Source organism: Fukomys damarensis, unplaced genomic scaffold (assembly GCF_012274545.1).
Source record: "Fukomys damarensis isolate Sample0158 unplaced genomic scaffold, DMR_v1.0_HiC HiC_scaffold_35, whole genome shotgun sequence".
Classification (NCBI taxonomy): domain Eukaryota; kingdom Metazoa; phylum Chordata; class Mammalia; order Rodentia; family Bathyergidae; genus Fukomys; species Fukomys damarensis.
The window spans coordinates 29,943,000-29,965,613 of NW_022900947.1; the positions used below are offsets into that span (position 1 = coordinate 29,943,000).

The 22,614-nt window shown below is 39.1% G+C and overlaps 1 protein-coding gene across 3 annotated transcripts in view; it reads right to left on the minus strand.

Moving 5' to 3' along the window:
* Tmem156 (transmembrane protein 156) overlaps positions 1 to 22,614 on the minus strand; it is a 50,683-nt gene that overhangs the window by 12,523 nt on the left and 15,546 nt on the right. For all 3 annotated transcript variants that reach the window (XR_004515334.1, XM_010625104.2, XM_033758933.1), the window contains exons 2-5: positions 16,840 to 17,109; positions 13,023 to 13,283; positions 10,272 to 10,391; positions 8,002 to 8,085 (exon numbers count right to left, since the gene is read on the minus strand). Coding sequence is in view for 2 of the 3 variants with exons in the window: in XM_010625104.2 (XP_010623406.1) it covers positions 8,002 to 8,085; positions 10,272 to 10,391; positions 13,023 to 13,283; positions 16,840 to 17,109 (735 nt within the window). In the remaining variant the exon portion in view is untranslated. The remainder of the gene's footprint in view (positions 1 to 8,001; positions 8,086 to 10,271; positions 10,392 to 13,022; positions 13,284 to 16,839; positions 17,110 to 22,614) is intronic.

A 22,614-nucleotide genomic window follows, 5' to 3' on the forward strand; every position in this document is an offset into this window, starting at 1 on the left:
AGAGAAAGAAATAAAAGCAATAAAGATTGGAAAGGAAGAAGTGAAACTATCCTTATTTGCTGATGATATGATACTCTACATAGAAGACCCAAAAAACTCAGCCAAAAGACTTCTAGACTTAATTGACAGATTCAGTAAAGTAGCTGGATACAAGGTAAATACTCAAAATCAAAAGCCTTCTTGTGCACAAATCACAGTCTCACCGAGAGTGAAATTAGGGAAACAGTCCCTTTCACAATAGCATCCAAAATATGAAATATCTAGGAATCACTCTAACAAAGGAAGCAAAAGACCTCTACAGTGAGAACAGCAACACTCTGAAAAAAGGAGATTGAAGAGGATATAAGAAAATGTAAAGACATCCCTTGCTCCTGGGTAGGAAGAATTAATATAGTGAAAATGGCCATATTTCCTAAACTGCTATACAGATTCAATGCAATCCCTATTGAAATCCCAAGAGTATATTTCACAAAGCTAGAGAAGACCATCCAAAAATTCATTTGGAATCAAAAGAGACCTAGAATAGCAAAAGTAATTCTAGGCAACAGAGGCAAGGTAAGGGGTATCACAATCCCCAACATGAAACTATACTATAAAGCTACTGTGATAAAAACAGCATGGTACTAGCAAAGAAACAGACCCAAGGATCAGTGGAACAGATTAGAAGATGCAGAAACAACTCCGAATAAACTCAGCTACCTCATCTTTGACCAAGGATGACAAATACCCTCACTGGAGGAAAGATAGCCTCTTTAATAAATAGTGTTGGAAAGACTGGATTTCAACTTGTCAGAGATTAAAACTAGATCTATATCTTTCACCATGCACTAAATTAAAATTTAAGTGGATTAAAGATATAAATATTAAAACAGAAACACTAAATTTACTGGAAGATAAGTTAGGTAGAACTCTTGAAGATATCAGCACAGCAAAAGACTTTATGAACAAATCCTCAGTAGCATGGGAAATAGCACACAGAAACAACAATTGGGATCTCATCTTTTAAAAAAGTTTCTCACTCCCAGAGAAATCACAAGCAGAGGTAAGAGACAGCCCACAATATGGGAAAAAATTTTTACCAGCTGCTCCTCAGACAAAGGACTATTATCTAGAATATATAAAGAACTCAAAACAATCAGTCGCCCCAAATATAAAGACCCAATTCAAAAATGGGCATCTGAAATGAACAGACATTTCTCAGACAAAGAAGTAAAAGCAGCAAGTAAATATATGAAAAAATGTTCCATATCACTGATCATTTGAGAGATGCAGATGAAAACAACACTGAGATTCCACCTCACCCTACAAAAAATGGCTTCTATCAAGAAATCAATCAATAACAAATGTTGGCCAGGTTTTGGGGAGAAAGGAACCCTTCTCCATTGTTGGTCAGAGTGCAGACTGGTGCAACCACTATGGAAATCAATATGGAGATACCTGAAAGAGCTGAGACTAGAGGTTCCATTTGATCCAGCAATCTCTCTGCTGGGTATCTTTCCAAAAGAATTAAAAGAATCATACCACAGTGATATATGCACACCTATGTTCATAGCAGCACAATTTGTAATAGCTAAAACTTGGAAACAGCCCATTTGCCCATCAGTTGGAAACTGGATAAAGAAGATGTGGTTTTTCCAAAAAATGGAATACTACTCAGCCATAACGAATGATAAATTAGATTCATTCATTGGAAAATGGATACATATTGAGGATATACTTCTAAGTGAAATAAATAAGTCACACATATGTAAATACCGAATAGTTTCTCTGGTGTGAAAAACTATAATAGTACATAAGATCCTAATGAGATAACAATGTGAAATAGGAAGAAAAGGGCTAAAGGTGTAGGGAAAGTGGGAAGGGCAGGGGAAAGGTAATAAGGGAAAAGAAAAACAATATGAGAAAATGAAAAACTGGAAATAAAGTGTTTGTATATGGGGAGGTGAGGAGGGGGTGAAGGAGGGGCATGGATAAGAGGGAAAAAATGAGAACCAAGACCTGTCATGTAAAGGTACAAGATCCCAATAATGAATTGTACTGTATACCTATAATGTACTACTAAACTCAATAAAAGGAAAAAAAAAAAAGAAAGAAATGGGTTGTGGATTTGGCTCAGTGGTCCCACTGCCTGCCTGGCAAGCACAAGGGTCAAGTTCAATCCCCAGTACCAAAAATAAAGTGTAGGAAAAAATTAGAAAACATTATCTAGACAAAAAAAGATTGCTTTTATCAGCATCTGTTTAAGCCCTGTCCAGAGGTTCTGTTCAGAAGCTGGCAGGACTCACAGAGGTGTTCAGCAGGACAGGGCTACAGGGAGCCACCCTTGGAGATGGTGCCCTCAGCTCTCCTTCCCCTCCTTCTTACTTTGAAAGATTTAGCCATCATGATTCTCCACAGGGACAGTTGCAATAAACATCTAAATTGTTACCCATAATGTATTTGGTTTCCTCCAAAGAGCTTCTCCAAAAACCTAAGGAATTTCATTTAATCTGCCCTGATTACTTTGAACAGGACAGTTGGGAATCTTCAGACAGGTTGGTGAGTCTCAGTCAGTTGTCCAATCTGGCTTCAAAACCTTCCAGTCTTAATTATCTCTTATTGTAGTAGGAGTGCAGAGCTTCGATGTCGCTATACGTCATTCTGACCTTTTCATTGCGTAAAAACATTGGCACTTTTGTGCGAGCCCAGAATAGCTAGCAGCCTTTTAGAATGTGCAGAACCAATTATGGAAGGTTGAAATAGATTTCCATTATTCAAGATGCCAACTCCCTGCTACATTCAAAGCCCCATCTGCTATTATTTACAGTGATCCTAAAACTATTCCTCTGCCCCAAGTCCAGGCAATCTGAAAATCAAATGAGGATGGAAAACAAATGACTGCAAAATTACAGAGAACTATCAAGAAAAAAGGGGGGAAAACCCTCCTTGAACTGACAGTCGCCAATACTCTGACGCATTGACTCGGTCCCCAGTTACTCCTCACAGCAGATGTTGTTCTTTATGCTCTGAGAAATGAAGCTACTGAAGCACTCAATTTCTTCCTCATTATTTCAGATACCTAGTATCAAAAATTACAATTTAGGGGGGAAAATACTTGGAAGGTCTTTGTAAGACAGCAGCCACCTCCCTTTCAGCGGTTGATATAGAGGTGTATTTATTGAGTCCTATTTACTGGGTACCTACTAGGTCTCCATGCTATGCACCACGCTGTGGGTGGGGAGCGCAGCAATGTGTTATCATCAGGGAGTCTGACCTCAGTTGCTAACTGGCTCATGGGAGAGACATCTATCAAATACTAACACAAAAATACAAAACAGCATCAGTGAAAAATGCTGCAAAGTGACTTATGGTGTTTTAAGGATTTGTGATAAGGGAACCTGGCTAGCCCAGAAGGCCCCAGACTATGTCCCTTAGGAAGTTTAGTTAAGTCCAGATCACAGGGGCAGGCTTGGAATTCAATAGACAATGTCAGGGTGGGAGGAGGGGAGGGAGGAGAGGAGGGAGGCTGGGGTGGACAAGGCAGGTGGGACAGCACAGGCAGGGGTGGTGTGTACAAAGATGAAGGAGGTGTTTACATGTATATGTTTTGCCATCAGTTCTTCCAGACCTGGTATAAATGGCTCTTGCATAAAGGTATTCAATGAATGAATAGAATAAACCATTCTATTTTACCTATAGATTCTTCACACTTGTGAATTTCTTCCTGCAAACAGAATCATCCTCTGCATTTTGATCAATTCTGTAACCAAGCAGAAGGCTGTAACCTTTCCTGTTTATGAACCCAAACATGTATTTTAAGAGTCATAAATATTACAGTTAAGCAAGTAAAAATTAAATTTTCATGTTATCTTGCTTGGGTTGCAAAACATCTGGCACCAGTAATCTATCTTCTCTTTTTCAGAAAATTGAAACCTGCTTATGCTTTATTGTACTGGTCATAAACATATTGCCGATTATAATTTTATATTGCCATTAGTTTTATTTTAGGGTAATATAAATTGGGTCAGCCACTTACTTTTGGTATTTACTAATCCCCTTTCACAATAAAATTCAGTTTTCCTTGCTCCATGTTCCCTTAGAGCCCACCCACGTCAACTACAAAAAAACATTTCAGCCAGTGCCAAAATGCTTCTTTGTGGATGACTCATATTGTCACACAAGCTGCTACAACTTTATATAAAGAAAAGCCTTCATCTCAGTTACCAGTGTTAAATGTAAAATGCAACAAGAGTTTTGATCTGTAACTTGAACCAGCAGTTCTCCAGTTCACCACGGCCATCGAGTGATGTGCTAGAAACTATGTCAAGCCAGGGTGGTGGCACATGCCTGAGATCCCAGCTACTTGGGAGACTGAGGCAGGACAGCCCGGTCTAGGCTGCTTAGTGAGTGAGTAAGGTGCTGTCTCAAAACACAAAACAAAAAAGATGTAGCTCAGTACAAAGGCCCTGGATCTAATCCTGACTGTAGTACTGAAAATAAAACACTGCATCGGTTGGACAGAAAGGATGTTGAATTCTGACTCGGCTAGGAATTGACTATAAACCAGTTAACTAGTCACTTAAACTTCTTAGCCTCAGTTTTCTCATCGGAAAAATGTGAAGTTCTTGTGAAATTAAACAAAGCAGAATATGTGGAAGCACAGTGCATATGGAAGGTGCTTGGAGGATATTCCACGCCCTTCTCCTCAGGTGACAGTTGGTAGAAAACCCTTACCTATGTGGGAACCCTAAGAAGGCAGGGAATGAGTCCAAAGTATGCACCACTATACAATACTTACCCTTAGTGCTTAGCATAATGGCTGACCCATGGTCAATGCTCAGTAAAATTGGGTTGAATACTTAAAGGGGAAAGGATTTCAAGTTTTAAAGACTTCAACATTTTGAGAGAGATAGAAAATGAGGCCTTCACAGACTCATGCAGCAGCAGTGAGTGGGGAGTTCTAGCCCTGATTTACGTGTGGCTCTCCAGTATGTGGGCTTCTCAGGAATCACCTCAAGTACACAGGAAGCTGAGGAGTGGATAGTTCCTGGCAGCCAGAGTTGATACCTGCAGCCTTTACACAGTCAGCCAGCTCCTGCTTAGGCTTGTAATCCCAGAGAGAGATGCAAAGCTGTGAGTCAGTCAAAGGTGGCCCCAGCTGCTATGAGGGAGCATGTCATGTGTGGACACAGCAAGGCAACTCTCAAAGCTCTCACACTCCCTGGCTTGGGCTGTAGTTTTGGCTTCTTGGCTCCCCTAACTCCTGTTAATTTTCCAAGCTCAGATTCCCTAAGCTGTCTATTATTGTATTCCAAGGGCTGCCTACTGGATTACCAATAAACTTCACTCCTGCAGTTATTCAAGGGCTTCTAGTGTTTGCACCCAGTAATTTAGCATTAGAGCCTAAGACACTTCTCCAGCCCCCTCGTCTTGGTTTCTCAAGGTGACCAACCCATCAAACACAGTTTCTGGAGACACATTTACATAGTTCTCCAAATATCTCCTCTAAGACGATCAATGCTCCTCATTGTTCTTTGATATCCTTAACTATTCTATAAAATAAGCTATAGATTCTTCAACGAAGTGGAGTTATGTTCTAATTGCTCTTTGCCTCTTCATTTGTTTTCACCTTTTTCAGTGCCTAAGATTCCTTTCTTTCTCATCTGATCTTTTTCCCTTTTATACTCATTTCCCTTTAGGGTTTGTGAGGTTTTGTGAGCTTTTGTTGTGCATGAACTACATGCCAGATATTATGCTAGAGACAAAGATACAAAGATGAATGAGAAAGGGCCATCACTTATCTGACAGGAATAATTGAATGAATAAAATGTTAAGTAGATTAATGCCAAGACAGGCCACACAAGTCATCATGTTCTTAAGCAAGGAGGAAATATTAGAGACATAAAAGATTGCGATTTGATTCTGTCTGACATCTCTTTCTACAGTGGTGAGATTCATTTATTCCACCAAATGTTCGCTGGGCCCCTAGCATGTACCAAGTGCTGTGCAAGCCAACATCCTGGTAATCTCTCCTTTCTCTCTTGTGGGATAAATAAAATTCTTTTGGAGAGAGTGAGCCTTTCTATATTTCTGTGTGTATGTGTATAACAATACTGACTTTGTAATGTGTGGAGACATGCTGGAACGAACTCAGCTAGAGTTGACAGCAGGCTCTGTGATCTCTCTTCTTTGAAGGGCATTTTTTTTTTTCATTCTACTGCATTTCCAGAGAACTATACTGGCACATTTTCCCCTTACATTCTCACTTCTGCCTATAATCCATCATTACAAGGAGCAGCCTTAAAAATAGTACTCAAGGGAGACATTATTTCCTTTCCATTTCTCTCTCAGAAAGAGCAGTTTAGGATGGGGAGGGGGGAAAACTTGGATTTAGGTTAAAGGAATGGAAATAAGAAAAGAATCTGCTTCTTCCTCTTGTTAAAATGCTAGACCTCAAAAGGATCCTTGGTTTTAAAAAAGGCCATCACCCCTTGGCCTGCACTGAACATTAATATTATTTACCTGGTAATAAAGCCAGAGGAGTTTTAGTGAGAGCTATTAAAGAGAAAGGATGGCTGAGACAGGTTTCTTGGGTGAATGAAAATCACAGGCTCATAAATACAACCTGTGAGGTTAGTCTTGTGGTTAGCTAGGGCTTAAAATTTGTGATTCCCCCGATTATATGGGTTGACAGGGGAACTATTGGCTTTTTCTCAAACAAGACTTGCAGTGCTCAAAATTATGACTTGAAAATAGAAATAACCAGGTTTCCTAAGGCAAGCAAAAAGCCCAGCAGAACTGGGTTAAACCACTCCTGGTATATGGGTGTATTTTTATTCTAGGTAAGAGAGAAAAACGGGAAATGCCATTTTTCCTTTAAAAAAATGAATGTTTTTACTTAAATTATTTTTGTGGCTTTTATTAACTAAACAAAATTTTCATTGATTGCACAGAATTGCCATCAACCTACCCCACGTGTACCTGGAGTCAAACGATTATATTGCAAGTGCTCATTATTAATCACCGCTTAATAATTTGACTGCTAAAACTTAGTAGAAAGTATATATATATATATATATATTGAGCTCTTTAGCTGCACCCAGTCTAATTTTTCCCTAGACCAGGAGTCTGAGTTCCTGCTTGTTTCAATAGCTAACAAAACCCTCAGGGGCCTGGTCCTCAGCGAAATGCTGGGCACATCTCGAGGTTGCTTCAGAGGCAGCTCCAGTGGGGGACAGAGAGTTGTCTGATTTCCTCTCATTTCTGAAAAGTGTTTACACACCAGACTCGAAGCTGCCTTTTTTAACTTCTCACAGAGTACAAAGGGGTCTGCTCACAGGCTGTGGACAAAGCATTAGCAATATCTCTCAGAATTCTGTGCTTTTCCTTCAATCAGGAATATTTCTCTTTGGTGAAGGAGAGGACTTTTTCCATGTCACACTTTCCCTGTCCTTCTTTTTAATGTGATTTGACAGCATGGATTCATAGGGAGGCTGCACAATTAGAAGGAGATGGAACCACAGCATCTGTGCCTACAGCCCTCTTAGCTGCTCTAATTAGGATCCCCTTATTCCACTGCTGTTTCTCGGGAGAGGACAGGGGCTTTTTAATTGGGGCTATTAGAAGTTCTCTTTGCACAATGACACCCTCTGTGAAGTGACGGCGCCAGCAAAAGCCATGCCCACTCTGCAATTACTTCTTGCAATTCTGAGCAATAATGGTATCTTGTCTCATTTAAAAATAAATCTGTGGCTTATTTCTTATTGCACTCTCCTCTCTGCCTACTCACAGGAGTTTCTTCGTGCCAATTAAGCAAACTTTCCATTATTTAAGGAGGTAGTTTGGATGGTAACTGCCCCCGATAATAAGACATATTAAGCTGGATTTCATTTGCCCACAGCTCCTTTATTCCAGATACAAGGCTAATTTAAATGAGCTCAGATCTTGAATTTACTTTGTAGTGAACTGGTGCAGCTTTGGAATTTCCTGAGCTGTGTTCTGTTTGTGCACCACAGAACTCACCTGGAATAACCCGCACATTCAGGGCTCTCAGCTTCTCAGAATTGCTTCCTCTTAAGTGAACAGATGCAGTTGTGTCTTTATGATCTAGTCCAAGAAAAGAAATTAAATATTTAGCTAATAAACAAGCACAATCTCAGTATGTTTTTCCTATGTTGGTTCAAAAGATTACCAAGAATGGGTCATTCACAACAGGGCCTGGGTAACAAGACACCATTAACTTTTCCCTTTCTGTAAAATAAAAACAAGTTCTTTCTAAAGCCAGGGGCTTCTCTGGTACCATAAAGGCCATTATGTCATATCCTGTAATGAAAAGCACTGGCCCTTACATACCAAATATTATTTATTTGATATAGAGAATATGTAACTTTCATTTAATATTTAATTATATTTAATGTCATGAGTGGTATGACATTTGTCATTACTTTGTAGCTTGGATATTCATGAAAAGCTTTTGAAAGCCACTAAATCTGTCTTGTGGGTAGATGTTCGTAAGAACCTGGTACGACTTCTCACTATGTCTTTCCTAAACATAGTTATATGCAGAATGATTCAGGAGATTCAGAACTATGTACTATTTGCAAATAAAACATGTTTATTTAATATATTTTCAAAACTAGAAATCTACCAAGTCTTGGCTTGACATTTCACTAGCTAGATAGCTTTGGACAGAGCATTTAACTTCTCTGAGTTTCAGGAGGTTTATTTCAATCTAAAAAATGAAAATAATAGCATATATGCTCTTTACATTCTCTGAGAACCTAGGGAAAATGTTCTGAAAGTGGTTATTGTACAAATTATAGTGTTGATGATTTTATTAACTCCTGAATTAGGGGCCTTTATTACTAAGATATCAAAGGTAATATTTGACATGAAACTGTTCTCAGGAATATCTGCAACAAGCTGGGCATGGTGAGTAATACCTGTAATCCAGCTACTTGGGAGGCTGAGATAGCATGATCACAAGTTTGGGGCCATCCATGGCAACTTAGCAAGACTTGTCTCAAAATAAATAAAAATAGCTCAGTGGTAGAGCACTTGCCTAGCAGTGAGGCCCTGGGTTCAATCGTCAGTACCCCATTTTAAAAAGCCTACAACAGGCTGGGGATTTAGCTCAGTGGTTCCACCACCTGCCTCTCAAGCGCAAGGTCCAGAGTTCAATCACCAGTACCAAAAAAATAAGAAAGAAAAAGCTTACAATGTAGTGAAAAGAATTAATAGCACCCTTGCTTAAATCCAGAGGCAAGCAATTTTTCTGCTATTGGAATGACTAACATGGCCTTAGCTGGTGAGTGACATAAGAGCTTTGGAAAATAAACAACACTGTACCAGATATTGTTAAATGTTAAACCTCTTAAGTAATTTCTTTACTTCAGTCCTTTCCTCAAACCTGTGTGGTAGCGGTGAGTAGCCTTCTTTGATGGGAGAGTAAAGGCACACTTAGATATGTCAAGTAACTTGCTCAAAGTTACACAGCTAGTAAGGGATAATACTGGGACTCTAACGTAAGTCTATCTGTCTGTTAAACCCATTGTCACCGTGATACATTTTACACTGTCTTTAAGAGACCAACTTCTCACATTAGGCCTGATAGTCATCCCATATATATATATGCATGGCTGCACACATACCATGCCAGTGGTTTACAGTTCATCCTGTTAGGTGAGTGCCTTTGTCATATAAGCTATTCAGTATTTTCAACATTACCCATCACCCTGATTTCCAATTATACCTCTCAGCTCCGCCTTATGAAAAGCCTACTGATGTCTCCACACTTATTAAAGATTGACTCCAGCTCCTGTTTATCACCTACAGCCGCTCTGCTTCAGATCTCTCTGAAATTCTTCAGCACCACCTCCCCTTATTCTGCCTCTCTTTGCCTTACTTCCACTAAGCCCTGTTCAACATCCCATCAACTTCGTCCTGTTCACTCGGTCTTCCAGGAATTTTTTTCCGGTGCCAGGGGTTGAATCTAGAGCCTTCCACATTCTAGGCAAGTGCTGTACTCCTGAGCTACATCCCCAGCCCTCATCTAGTCTTTCTTTCTACTCCCCCTACCTTTCCAAGTAGGAGAAAGATGCATGAATATCGATCCCATGTCTTTCTTATGCTTTTATTCCTTGGATTATTGAGATTGACTACTTACAGATAGTTGGGACACAATAAATAGTAAGTTGAACTAAAAAAAGAAAATTAAGTCTACAGATAAAAGTAGGAGTTCTTTGACAATAAATGGGTTAACCTAAATGACAGAATTACTCCTCCATACTTACTCTGCAATTTTTGCACTCTCCTGTGGCCTTCAAGTATTTTGTGGATCATGAGAATGATCCAAAAAATAAAGACTAATAAAACTAAAATGTACCAAGTGGTCTTCATGGAACAAGTGATATCTGTAAAGAAAAAAAGTACTATTTCAAAAAATACAATAAAATCCTGCAACAGATCAAAAGCAATGTGATGGAATGTATGCCCTTAACAGAAAAGATGAATATGAAGTCTTAACTATTACAAGGTCAATTGCTCTCCTGAATTCCTTCCCAATGTATTAAAAGAGGAGATTTGACCAGGTGGCTTTCAAGCGTCCATTTAACTCCAAAATTCTAAGGTTAATTTCACTTACAGGTTGGGCTGATATTAGTTTCACTATCATAGCTGTCCCTAGGTTGAGACCACAACATATGAGTACCAGAACCAGAGCCATTTATAGTAAAAATTTTTGTCCTGAGTCAATCAGCCCAAAAATATGTCCTCAAACCAATGAAGATTTGGTGAGTGCAAGAAGGATGGAGAAGAAAGGGGACGGCAGGAACAAACAAGGGGCCAGCTAAGGCACAAGAGTGGCCAAGACAGATGCATACCCTGATCCTCTTTCCACCAGGTAATAGTTCAGTGTCTTACACACCAATGATCAGATCAGGTGCATGCACTGACGACACCTACAGCTGCCCTGGCCTAAATTTAACAGGATGCAAGCATAAACTTGCTCATTCAGATGACAGTGAGGTAACATGGGGGGTATGGTCACCATAGAACAACTGTTCAGTAGAATCTGCCTTGGTCCTGAAAACATACACTGCCCAGCAGACCCACAAATCGGTGATTTCAATAGGGGTGACATCACCAAGTCAAGATACACTGTACCCTGACTTTCTAAGCCACCCCATGTACCCTATTCCTTGCACACAGAACATGGCCGGTCCTTATTTAACTTAGCAGAATATATAATTTGTTTAAACCTTTGGTAACTCCCTCTGTGGTGTTAATGGTCTAGATATTTCCTTTCCAAGAACCAAGATGAACATTAAATAGTCATTCCACACTTACAAAAGAGACTAAGTAGAGAGCAGGCAGGTTGGCTGGCATAAGGCACTTAATCTCTGCAATGTCATTCAACGCTAGATACAAAACTTGTATTCCTCACTCAGCAGAATAAAAGCATGCAGTTAAATAGCACAGGAGATCTACAGTGCCAGCAAGACCCAAGGTGGGCCCAAGGACCAAAGTCTCACTAGGCAGCAAACTATTAAAAGAGAACCATGCATTCACCAAGTTTATATTGCAGTAGCCAAACATGCATGATTAGGATCAGACTGATGAATGCATCCACCACAGCACCCACATAAACTCAGAAAAGGATGGCTGCTACTGCCCAGGCTGCCACCTGCCCTCCACCCCTGCAGCCAGGGAGCTCTTGGACAGAGGCACGGAGAAAGAGACAGAATCCCAAGAAAATCTAAAAAGACAGTTTAAAGAATTGTTTCCAAGTAACCATACCAGAGTGGGCTAAATTTAGTTTCACCTCCTGATGGAGAAGGCTTTGAAGAGAGATTAAATGTGTCTTTGCACAGAGTAAAACATGAATAAATGTTTAACCTTCTACACATGGCTAAACAGACAGACATTTATTCCAGACTTGAAGAGCACATATCTGTGGTACCACTGCTATATCTTTCTGAATTGTGGAGCCTCAGGGATCTGATAACTATTATTGTACTTTGAATCTAGAATTTATGGGTTTTTATATTAACACAAAAATAAATTCTCCTGAAATCATAATTATGGAAGCTTTTGTTTTTATGTTTTCAAAAATATGAAAAGCAATTAGATGGATACCCAAGTGTGCATTCAGAGTAATATGTTTTAAATATTTATGATCCAAAACTCCCTTTCAAATTTCACTGTAGTCACCTTTTCTATGCAGTCTTTTTTTAAAAACTTTCTTAAAGGGCTTAGGCTGAAGATCAGTGAGCCATGGGTTTTATCCCCAGTATCCAGGAAAGAGGAAAAGGAAAGGAATATTTGTGGTCACTCAAAATGACTAGAAAGTCAATCACCTTTTAGCAGAATTAAGATATACATAAGAGACATCTTTTGGCCTCCTACTTTTCCCTCAGTCACTAGGTGACCCTAGGTGCCTAAAATGCACTATCTTTGAAGCATAATATCCAAAAGCCCATTTCATCCAAGCCTGGCTCTCAGCTCTGTGACAGCACATGGTAAGTGAACTCAAATCAAAATTTAACAACACATCACAATGTACATGGATATTTACTTTTTTTTTTTTTTTTTTTTTTTTTTTAAAAAAAAAAAAAAGTTACAATTTTTTTTTTTTTTTTTTTTTTTTTTTTTTTGTACCAGGGATAAAATTCAAGACCTTGCACTTGCAAGGCAGACACGGTGCCACTGAGCTAAATCCCCAGCCCTGGATATTTACATTTTAAAAGAAACACAGCCAATAACTAGAAGTGGAAGTACACTATGGCAGGTCCTTGTAGTGCCCCCCAAATCCTGACCCACAGATGCCTCCTCTGCCTCAGATTATAGCAGCCACCATCATAAATAGTACATTTTTAAAAGAAAAAATAAAGAGTAAAACAGACTAATATTCCTTCAGGTTCTATTATTTCATTAATGAATTTCTTCAACTATTTGACTTTCAATGATGGTAAAGGCCCTTACTTAATTTTATGCATCTTTATCTGATTTCTCCTCTTCCCCTCTAGTTTTCTTTAAAAACTTACTTTTTATGTCCATTTCTAGGAGCAAGGAAACATGAGAACAGTTATTCGGGTACTCTGTGATTCTGCAAGTTTCATTTAGAAAATTTTCCTTGGGTGGCTCTTCCTCCACAGTGGCTGGTTTTCTAGGGTGTCCCCTGAGGCTGCGGGTAGTGTTGGATTCCTCCAACTGGTCAACTCCAGCAGTTACAGAGAAATTAAAATGTTGACAAGGTGAAAAAAAATCTTTTGCTTTCCTGCCCATTGATCTTCTCATGATAAGAACTAGAAAGAGATTTAGGAAACATTATTTACAAAATAATACACAATAAAACACAATTCAAAATTAAATCTCTTCCTTCCTATACGAGAAAATAGGAATAAGAAGTTATCTACATTCCAAATGCTTATTAAAGTGATTACATTTTTTAAAGATTATGAAAACCAAGTAAAGGCAGGGTTGAAATAGTGTCAGAACATCTCAAATACAGGTATTTCCCTGATGACATTCACTGTATTTCCCATACTGCTGCAATGAAGTGGCTGAACTGGGTGGCTTAAAGAGCAGCAGTTTGTCTCCCAGTTTTAGCAGCTGCAGGTATGAGATCAAGGTGTGAAGAGTCAGTTCCTTCTAAGGGCTGTGAGGAGGCAACTGTTCCACCCCTCTCTTCTCACTTGCGGAGCTCTGCTGGCATCAGTAACCCAATGACTTCACCCAGAATCTCTGACTTCATCTTTCACATACTGTTCTCCTGACATGCCTGCCTCAAAATTTCTCCATATACAGACATCAGTCATATAGAACTAGAGCCCGCCCCAATTAACATCTTAAGAAAATTGTGTCTACAATGGTCTTATTTCAAAATAATGTCACATTCTGGGTATCAGGAATTTAGGCAGGAGGGCAAAATTCATTTCAGAACACCCATGTCATCCTAAAACTTTACCATACCTCCATAAATAGGTAGTGTTTCTTTCCCTCCCTTGGAATCTGCAAGAGTGTGTGATTTGCTTATAACCAATCAAATGCAGAGGAAGAGACCCTGCATGACTAAGCCAGAACGGGGGAAGCAACTCCCACTTTGATCTTTGGAACATTAATCCCAGAGCCTTGAGTCACTGTGTAAAAGTCCAACAATTTAAGGTCACCTTGCTGTGAGGAAGGCCAAAGTGGAAACATAACATCAAGGAGACAGTGAGCAGAGTGAAAAGGCAACCCCGGAATCAGGGAAAATATCTGCAAACAATGGAACTGATACCGGATAGAAAGTGAATACAGTACCCATAATATATAAGGAATTCTGTAACTTCAACGGGATAAAAATAGCCCGATTTTAAAATGGGTAAAAGCCAGGCACGATGACCAGGGCCTATAGTCCCAGCTAATCTGGAGGCTGAGGCAGGAGGATCACTTGAGCATAGGTGGTCAATGACTTAGAAATTTCTCCAAAGAAGACAGACAGGTAGCCAAGGAATCTGTTAAAAGTAATTCAGTGTCACTAATCAGTATCACATCACTTTTGTCAGAGAGGTTATTTTAAAAAAAGGATAACAAGTACTATTCAGAATGTGTTGAAATTAGAACCCTTACACACAGATAGTGGAAATGTAAAATGGTCCAGTCACTACGTTAGACAGTATGTAAGTTCCTAAAAAAAAAAGTCACCCCACTTCCTGGTACATATCCAGAAGAATTGAAACCAGGATCTCAAAGAGATGTCTGCTCTCTTATATTCATGGTGTCATCATCAGCAATAGCTAAGACATGGAGAATAAATGTCCACTGACAGATGAGTAGAGAGAGAAAAATGTGCATGCACACACAGGTGCACACACACACATGTATACTAGAAAGTTATTCCATTTTAGAAAAGAAGGAAATCCTGTTACTTGTGACTCTTGTGACAAATGGATGAACCTGGAGGACATTACGCTCTGTGAAACAAGCCAGCTACAGAACAAATATAGTACTGCATGATCCTACTTATCTGAGGTAGGTAAAGCTATCAGAAACAGGGAGTAGAATGGTGCAAAGGGCTAGGGCAAAGGGGAAATAGAAAATTGCTGTCCATAGCCGGGGATTTAGCTCAGCGGTTCGGGGGCCTGCCTTGCAAGCGCAAGGACCCAAGTTCAATCCCCGGTACTAAAAAGAAAGAAAGAAAATTGCTGTCTAATGGTCATAAAGTTCTAGCTATGCAAAATGACTAAATTCTAGAGTTCTGTTGTCCAACACTCTACCTATAATTAACAATTCGAAATTGTGTATTTAAAAATTTTTAAGAGGGTAGATCTCATGTTAAGTGTTACTACCCCAATAGTAATAAGAATAAAAAGCCACATATAGAAAAATTCTGAAACTATGTGAAGAGAGAGATGCCCACCTGTCTCTAGCTTCTCTAGTTGCCTTCTGCTCTAGCTCCACTCAACAACACTATGATACACCCCAAACCAGAAATTCCTGATCCACAAAAAAGAAAACAAAAAGCTAATCAAGTGATTGGTGTTATTTTAGGCCATTACATTTGGGGTGATTTTTTTACACAGCCATCATAACTGAGACAACTTGTCACGATGCTGTTCCCATGTTTCAAGGAGCAGAGAAGTAACATCTGAGAGTCTCCGGTCCTTAAAATACTTCCTAGTTCTCTATCTCCCCATCTTGCTTCCTGGTGAACACCATACAGAACACTTGAACAGTTTCAGCACTACTTGTCCAAAGCTAATGCCAAGAAATCCTGTTCCTAATTTCAAAGAATGGAAAAAGGCCAACCTCTAGTGAAACAGGAGACAAACCTGCTGAATAGGTTTAAGAAATAAATGTGATGCTTGGGTTTAAGGCCACCAGTGTATTTTTATGACTGTGAATGAATTGTTCAACTTTTCAAATACCCGATTTGATTCAATGTGATAGAATAACACAGCTTGATCTCATAATAAATAAGTAAAGGTTCAGTTAGGCACCACAGATAACACATAGTTACTCTTCTATTTGTTCACTTATTCATTCCACAAGTATTTAAGTGCCTACCATATATTATATCAGGTGTTATGCTAAAACTAGAGATGTGGGGGTGAACAAAAACAGAGGTCTTTCCCCACAAAAGGCTCGTTGGAGAGTCAGACAAGTAAAACGACAACTCAAGTTGGTTAGATAAATGTTAGGCAAGAGCAGACACCAATGTGTCAAGGGTTCGATGACTCACTGCAGAATCAGCATTTAATTTTACCATGGTGGCTTAGAATTGCTTTTTAAAATATTCACTACCTTTGAAGCTAGAAGGCTAAATGATCTTTTACTTATGGAATGTACCTGAATTATAGCAGCATTTTCATGTATTTTAAAAACATATTTTGTTTTAAATAAACCAAAAAATGAGTACGGCTGCCAAGCTCTGCAAGTCACTCATCAAGAGCCACACCACTGAGTATTCAAAGGCCACTGCATTTTGAGGAGGCATCTGTTTTGCTTGTTTGTTTTTTGGGGATTTTTTTGGTACCCAAGATCGAACTCAGGACCTTGCTCCTGCAAGGCAGGCATAGTGCCACTGAGCTAAATCCCCAGCCCAGGTGCCACTGGATTTTTTTTTTTAAATTGAGTTTATTGGTACATTTTAGGTATACAGTAAAGTTACACTCATTGTTGGGATCTTGTACCTCTACACGACAGGTCTTGGTTCTCATTTTTTCCCCTTGTCCCTGCTCTCCCTTCACCCCCTCCTCCCCTCCCCATCTACAAACACTTTATTTCCATCTTTTCATTATCTCACATTTTTTTCTTTTCCCTTATTACCCTTCCCCTACCCATCCCACCTTCCCTACCTCACTTTCATTCTGTATTTACCTTTTGATGCTTGTTTCTGAGAAATGAAATCCACGTTTCCTTTGGACTCACAAACCAAACATAAAGAGCACATTTTAAATTCACTTATGATTTCTTGGCAAGTACTGGTGAAGTTTTGGAAATTGGAACAATGTAGAAAGAGTCCCTTAATAGATGGAGTGTCCCTCTCTGGTTGCAGAAAAGTCACAAAAGAATAATTTAAGGATGAGAGTGAATAGGTAATATTAGATTTTAAACACCCTTCCAAACAGGATAGCTCCAAAAGTCTTCCTGTAAAGAAAAAACAAAAAGCTTTCTTTAGAATGAGATTTTGTCATTCTAATAAATATGTAATATAGTCCCAAGTTTTCTTAGGCAGATTTAGTTTACCAATGACAATTTTCCTTCTACACAAATTAACATCTGCTAAATTTAACTATTTTTTAAACATGTCAATTAATTAATCGACAAGTTAATTACCTATTAATTTTCAAGTAATAGATGTCCACATACAGAAGGGCTTGGAAACCCTAGCATTTTAACCATTCCATACTTTGAGAAAAAAAATTTTTTTTCTGGTCCCGGAATTGAACTCAGGACCTTGCACTTGCCAGGTGCCACTGAGCTACACCCCGGCCATCTGGGAAATTTTTTAGCACAGAGATATTAGGTACTGATGAATTCATCTGTTCCACAACAGAGACTTAGGTCACTTGAACAGAGTTGAATAGAGCATTAAAAATTTGAACAGTGTCTCTGTGTTAGTTTCCTAGGACTGCTGCGACATATTATCATGATCTCAGTGGTTTTAAACAAGAGAAATTCTTTCTTTTGTAGTTCTGGAGACTAGAAGTTCAGTATCAGTTTCAATAGTCCAAAATCAAGGGCTCTGCAAGACTGTGCTCCCCTGAAGGCTATAGGAAAAATCCATTCCTTGCCCCTCTTAATAGGCAAAGGGCCATGGCTCTGTCTCTATGATCACATTGCCCTCTCCCATTTCTATTTCTATTCTTCTGTATGTGTCAAATCTCTCTCTTTCCCTTTCTCATAAAGATATGTGCGATTGGATTTAGGGCCCACAGGTATAACCTCAGGTATAACCCAGGATAATCTCCTCATCAAAATCCTTAACGTAATCACATCTAAAAATACTCCTTTTCCTTATAAGGAAATATTTACAGGTTCTGAGAATTATCATCTGTTATCTCCATGAATATGAAATTTAATAAGATGACTGCTACAGCTTCGATGTGGAATATTTCCCATAAGGCCAGTGTATTAAAGGCATCTACTTGCAAAAATCCTTAATAAGATACTAGCAAACAGAATACAGAGGATTATTAAGAAGATCATCCATCATGACCAAGTCGGATTTATTCCAGAGATGCAAGGGTGGTTCAACATACGAAAGTCAGTGAATGTAATACATTATATTAACAAAGTCAAGGACAAAAACCATATGATCCTCTCAATAGATGCAGAAAAAGCATTTGATAAAATTCAACACCCATTCATGATAAAAACCCTGCAAAAAATTGGAATAGATGGTCTATACCTCAATTTAATAAAGGCTATTTATGAAAAACCATCAGCCAACATCATATTGAATGGCCAAAAACTGAAAACCTTCATGTTAAAATCAGGAACAAGACAAGGATGCCCACTATCGCCACTTCTCTTCAATATAGTTCTGGAAACATTAGCCACAGCAATTAGACAAGAGAAAGAAATTAAAGCAATAAAGATAGGAAAGGAAGAAGTTAAACTATCATTATTTGCTGATGATATGATACTCTACATTGAAGATCCAAAAAACTCCACCAAAAAACTTCTAGACTTAATTGACAGATTCAGTAAAGTATCTGGATACAAGGTGAATACCCAAAAATCAATAGCCTTTCTATACACAAATAACAGACAGACAGAAAGAGAAATAAGGGAAAAAATTCCTTTTACAATAGCATCCAAAAAAATGAAGTATCTAGGAATCAATCTAACAAAAGAAACAAAAGATCTCTACACTGAAAACTACAGCACTCTGAAAAAAGAAATCGAAGAGGATATAAAAAAATGGAAAGATATCCCCTGCTCCTGGGTAGGAAGAATCAACATAGTGAAAATGGCCATACTACCGAAACTGCTATATACATTCAATGCAATGCCAATTGAAATTCCAACACTATATTTCACAGAACTAGAAAAAAGAATCCAAAAATTCATTTGGAACCACAAGAGACCTAGAATAGCAAAAGCCATTATAGGCAACAGTCACATGGCACCAGGTGTAACAATTCCCAATTTGAAACTATACTACAAAGCCACTGTGATAAAATCAGCATGGTACTGGCAAAGAAATAGGCCTGAGGATCAATGGAACAGACTGGAAGACACAAAAACAAATGCAGATGTACTCAGCTACCTCATCTTCGACAAAGGAGCTCACCATCCTCAGTGGAGGAAAGATAGCCTCTTTAATAAATGGTGTTGGAAAAACTGGATATCAACCTGTCACAGATTAAAATTAGACCCTTATCTTTCGCCATGCACTAAATTAAAATCCAAATGGATTAAAGATCTAAATATTAAAACAGAAACATTAAACTTGCTGGAAAGTAAGTTAGGCAGAACTCTGGAAGACATTGGTATAGGAAAAGACTTTATGAACAAATCCTCAGTAGCACGGGAACTAGCAGAAAGAATCAACAACTGGGATCTCATCTTACTAAAAAGCTTCTGTACTTCAAAAGAAACCATTAGCAGAACTAAGAGACAATCTACAATGTGGGAAAAAATTTTTACCAGCTGTACCTCAGACAAAGGACTATTATCAAGGATATATAAAGAACTCAAAACAATCAGTCCCCCCAAATATAAAGACCCGATCCAAAAATGGGCATCCGAAATGAACAGACATTTCTCATACAAAGAAGTGAAAGCAGCAAGAAAATATATGAAAAAATGTTCCACATCACTGGTCATTCGAGAGATGCAGATGAAAACAACACTGAGATTCCACCTCACCCCACAAAGAATGGCTGCTATCAAGAAATCACACAATAACAAATGTTGGCGGGGTTGTGGGGAGAAAGGAACCCTCCTCCATTGTTGGTGGGAGTGCAGACTAGTGCAACCACTATGGAAATCAATATGGAGATACCTCAAAGAGCTTGGACTGGAGGTTCCATTTGACCCAGCCATCCCTCTGTTGGGTATCTTTCCAAGAGAACTAAAAGAATCATATCACAGAGAAGTATGTGCACCCATGTTTATAGCGGCACAGTTTGTAATAGCTAAATCTTGGAAACAACCTATTTGCCCATCCGTTGGAAACTGGATAAAGAAGTTGTGGTTTTTCTATAAAATGGAATATTACTCAGCCATAAAGAGCGAGAGAATAGATTCATTCATAGGAAAATGGATACATATTGAAGATATACTCCTAAGTGAAATAAATAAGTCCCACATGTGTAAATACCAAATAGTTTCCCTGGTGTGAATATTCTGCAACAATGCATAAGATTCTAATAAGATTACTGACATTTAGAAATGGGAGGAAAGGAGCTAAAGGTGTAGGGAAGGTGTGATACGTAGGGGAAGAACAAAAAGGGAAAAGAAAAAAATGTGAGAGAATGAAAAGATGAAAATAAAGTGTTTGTAGATGGGGAGGGGAGGAGGGGGTGAAGGGAGGGCAGAGGTAAGGGGAAAAAAATGAGAATCAAGACTTGCCATGTAAAGGTACATGATCCCAACAATGAATGTAACTGTACTGTATCCCTAAATGTACCAATAAACTCAATAAAAAAAAAAAAAACACAATAAAGGCATCTACTGGGAGGTAGTGGAACCTTCAAGATGTCAGGCCTCCTGGGAGGTCTCATCACTAGGGGGTGTGCCCTTGCAGGGGACAGTGAGACTTCAGCCCCTCGTCTTCCTTCCCTTTTTGCTCCCTACCATGAGGTGAGCAGTTCTGCTCGGCCACAGGCTCCCATCATGCTGTGCTGCTTCACCACAGACTCAAACCAATGGGGTCGATGACTATGGGATGAAACCTCTAAAACTGTGAGCCAAATTAATCTTTTCTGTTTACATTTTTTAAATTAATTAATTTATTTATTTGAGATAGGGATCTCCCTTTGCTACCCAGGATGGTCTTGAACTCATGCACTCAAGCAACCCTCCCACCCCAGCCTTCTATAGCATGGATGACAGGTGTGCACCACACCTGACAATTTTCTCTTATAGGTTGCTTTACCTCAGGTATTTATTATAGTAGGGGAAAAATAACTAGCACAGTGACAGCTTAATTTTTATTTTTACCTGAAGACAAACATGAGATACAGAAATGATGGTGTAATAGAAAGACAACTGACTTCAGAAACAGAGACTTTAATGCTATATCTGTCATTAGCCAGATAAGGGTTATTTAATGTCAGTGAGTCTAGTTTTCCCATGAGTGAAATAGAGTTAATGACTCTGGATCCTGCTAAAAACACTGAGTTTTAGCTGTATCTAGCACATTCACCCTTCATCTAGGATAGGATAATCTCTGATTTGATTCACACAGATAATGAAGTTCACTATGTAAAATTGAGTATGCTTACTTAGCAGTAATGAACAGCTAAGGAATAGATAACTTATTTTCCAGAAACTTCCACTCTCATGGTCACTTATGAACATGGGAAAATAACTGTCATGACCAATTCCACCATTATGTGACTTCTTTACCATCTCTCACATAGCCATAGGGAGAAAAAAACAGCTTTAAAGTTTAAATAATGTGGCGCACAATGAAAGAATTACTTTATTATTTAAAAAAAATTTTTTTTGGCAAGCTCCGGGAAGGTAGGCCGGGCCCCGATCCACCGTGCGAAGGAGAACCACGCCTGCTCCCGACCCAGCAGCCATCGCTCAAGCACCGGGAAGATAGCCGCGCGGGTGCCCCTGAACCCCCATAATCCCCCCCCCCGCACTCTCAGACCTCCTGACTGTGCAAGTCTTTGGACCCACTCTACAAAGACAGAGGTGGTCATCAAGGGTATTTTTCTGAGTTCCCAACTTTGAACATCTTTAAAGAAAGGGCGTGGGAAACCTGTAATAGAACATTGCAGAGTTCAACCATTCAGAAGGATGGGGAACTCAATCTGGGCCTTGCAGCCCGAGGTCAGTCAGCATCAAGGGGTTCAGCAATCAGCTAACTGAGATCAGGGGTCTTGCATCATTGCTCTGTCTGAGACATTAAATGGTAAATATACTATATTGAAAAGTTTGTTCACTGCAGACTTGTTCTGGACTGCTTCTTGATTTCAATTGAATTCAAATGATTTAAGGGTGATAGACTAGTGACTACCACAGGTGGTCAGTGTCCAAGTTGTGCTTGATCTTAATGTGTTGCTGATTGTATCAGTTGGGGTAAAGCATTGCGGTTGATTTGATGAGCTGTTTTCTCTGATGTTATGAAAATGAGAATGTCTCTGGGTCGTTAGAGACCCAGAAGCTAGGGCGCAACTATATCAGGAAGATTTGGGTAATAATCCAGACATTAAACCAAGGACAGTCCGACAACAAAAATTAAAATGAGAAAACACTTAGGCAAGACACAAGGACAGACTTCCAGTTCACCAATGGCAAACAGTAGGGCAAATGAGGATGAAAAGGCTGATAGTGAACCACCAGGACACCCTGAACTCAAAGCACAGGAAGTAACAAAACAGATCAATCAGGCTCTAGAAAAATTCAAAACAGAAATAATTTCCCAGATAACCATAGAGATAGTGAGCAAAATGGAAGTCGTGATTC